The 2,430-nt window shown below is 61.8% G+C and overlaps 1 protein-coding gene across 1 annotated transcript in view; it reads left to right on the top strand.

Moving 5' to 3' along the window:
- The first annotated feature begins 6 nt into the window (after window positions 1-6).
- Window positions 7-2,430, top strand: part of BARHL2 (BarH-like homeobox 2) — a 3,903-nt gene continuing 1,479 nt past the window's right edge. Inside the window, exons 1-2 of the mRNA XM_014939077.1 lie at window positions 7-464; window positions 1,794-2,019. Of these exons, the coding sequence (XP_014794563.1) occupies window positions 86-464; window positions 1,794-2,019 (605 nt within the window). The 5' untranslated portion in view covers window positions 7-85. The remainder of the gene's footprint in view (window positions 465-1,793; window positions 2,020-2,430) is intronic.

Below are 2,430 nucleotides of genomic sequence, written 5' to 3'. Positions count from 1 at the left end.
GGATTTTAGGAGCCAGGCCACGCCGTCCCCCTGCTCGGAGATCGACACGGTGGGGACGGCGCCCTCGTCGCCCATCTCGGTGAGCATGGAGCACCCCGAGCCGCACCTGGGGGTGGCGGAGAGCCTCCCGCCGCCGCCGCACCACCTCCACCTCGGCCCGCACCCGCCGCCGCCGCCGCCGAGTTTGCAGCCGTCGCCCCCGCAGCCGCCGCCGCCCCAGCTGGGCTCGGCCAGCTCCGGCCCCAGGACTTCCACCTCTTCTTTTTTAATTAAGGACATTTTGGGCGACAGCAAACCGCTGGCGGCGTGTGCACCTTACAGTACCAGCGTCCCCTCTCCCCATCACACCCCCAAGCAGGAGGGCAGCGCGGCCCCGGAGAGCTTCAGGCCCAAACTCGAGCAGGAGGACGGCAAAGCCAAGCTCGACAAGCGCGACGACACGCAGGGCGACATCAAATGCCACGGTGAGTACGGCCCGGCCTGGCCCCGCACCGCCTCGGCCGCCGTGAAAACCGGGGCCGCGGCGCTCGGCTGCATCGGTAGAACGAAAAAAATGGGGGGGGAATCCGAGACAGGAACGCTCCGCTCTGCCGGGGCTTCTCGGTGATCGCTGCTATTTCGGGTTTAAGATAGGTAGGAAATGAAATCTTTTTTTTTTTTTTTTTTCCCCTCTCTGGTGGTCTTTCCTCCTCTTTTTTATTTAACTTCCCTGTTTTTGAGAAAATAGCCGGAGCGGTGGGATCGCGTTGGAAACCAGAATGTATTTATTTTTTAATGCAAATGCGCATAAATGATTCTCCAGCTTTCTAAGAACCGGCGGCTCAGCTGCACTTACTGCCTTCAGTCTTTTAATTTTTGCTCATTCGATCTAAAATAAAAATAAGGGAAAAAATCCCACCTCCCCAACGGCCACTAGCAAATAAACGAAAAAAACTTAATTAAAATGAAATAATGAAAAAACCCAATCGGCCCGCGATGAGCAGAGGAAGGTTGGAGGGCTTTGTGCGTTTTGCAAAACACCCGGATTTTCCCCACGCCGGGACAGGAAGGTTTATTTCTTCGTCTTTTATTCTTTTTTTTCTAATTACGGGTTTCACGAGGATGGGGAAGCCCCCGCCATGCGGGATTCGTAAATGAAAATAACGCTGTGTGCTTGGGGAGAAGAAGGGGAAGGAAAGAGTGAGCAAAGGCAAGGCAGGGAGAGGGGCAATTTTCCCCGCGGTGCCGGCGGAGCTGCCTTCCCTCTCAGGCGGCCCCGTTCAGCCGAGAGGTGACAGGACACATTTTTCTAATTTTGCCCCACTGAGATGTTTTTGCCAGACTGACCATCAGCGAGACGCCCGGGTGTGCCGCTCATTTTGCTCTTTTAGCATTTGCATAAGAGTGCCCAAACCAGATGTACAGTCTGGTCTGGCCATTTTTATGTGCACCAACCTCCCCAGTGGGTCAATTAGGGAGATTATTGTTCTTCCTGCGGGGAAGATCAAGGAGCGCCACAAACCCGGGCCCGAGCGGAGCCGGATTGACATATCGATTTCCCGGCGTTTCGGGCCGGGGGGGAGAGGGCGAGAAAATAACGAAACCCCCGTAGTTGGCAAGAGGAGAGCGGAAAACCCGCCGTCCCCCGGACGGCTCTCCGCCGCCGCCGCCCCCCTCCCGATTTGACCGTTCCCCTCCGTGGCCCGGAGGAGCCCCCGGGGAGGGGGCGGCTGGGCCCGGTAACCGCGGCGGGGCGGGGCAGGGGCCCAGCCGGTTGTCCCGCCGGCCCTCACCGCTCCTCGGCTCGCTCGCAGGGACAAAGGAGGAGGGCGACCGGGAGATCAGCAGCAGCCGGGACAGCCCGCCGGTGCGGGCCAAGAAGCCGCGGAAGGCGCGGACCGCGTTCTCCGACCACCAGCTCAACCAGCTGGAGCGCAGCTTCGAGCGGCAGAAGTACCTGAGCGTGCAGGACCGCATGGACCTGGCCGCCGCCCTCAACCTCACCGACACGCAGGTGAAAACCTGGTACCAGAACCGGAGGTAAGGCGGGCCCCGGCGGCACGGCGGGGCTCCCCGGGGGGCAGGCGGGCGGGCTCCGCTGCGCTCCTGCCCGCGGGAGCCCGGGGCGATGCGGGGAGCGCCCCGCGGCTGCTCCGCGCCCTCCCCGACGGCGGGCTGGGGGGTCCGGCCCCTGTCACCGCTGCCGTAATTTTCTGTCTCATTACATACGGTTGCAGCCACCCTAATTCTGTCGGAAACCATTAGTGTCAGCGCGCTGCGATCTAACCGTGTGCCGTGGTTATTAATTTGGCCGGAGTCGCAGCGTGCATGTGTCGGGGGGTGCGGTTGGAGGGGGGGCAGTCGGGCAGGGCCGGGGGGGTCGCGCCATGTGCGGGCCCGCAAGGCCGTTGCGCCCCAGCGGGGCCCTGGTGGTGCGAGGCCGTGGCGAGG

Source organism: Calidris pugnax, unplaced genomic scaffold (assembly GCF_001431845.1).
Source record: "Calidris pugnax isolate Ruff unplaced genomic scaffold, ASM143184v1 scaffold18, whole genome shotgun sequence".
NCBI classification, from domain to species: Eukaryota; Metazoa; Chordata; class Aves; order Charadriiformes; family Scolopacidae; genus Calidris; species Calidris pugnax.
The sequence above is the reverse complement of the archived record's forward strand: the minus strand, read 5'-3'. Positions and strand labels throughout refer to the sequence as shown.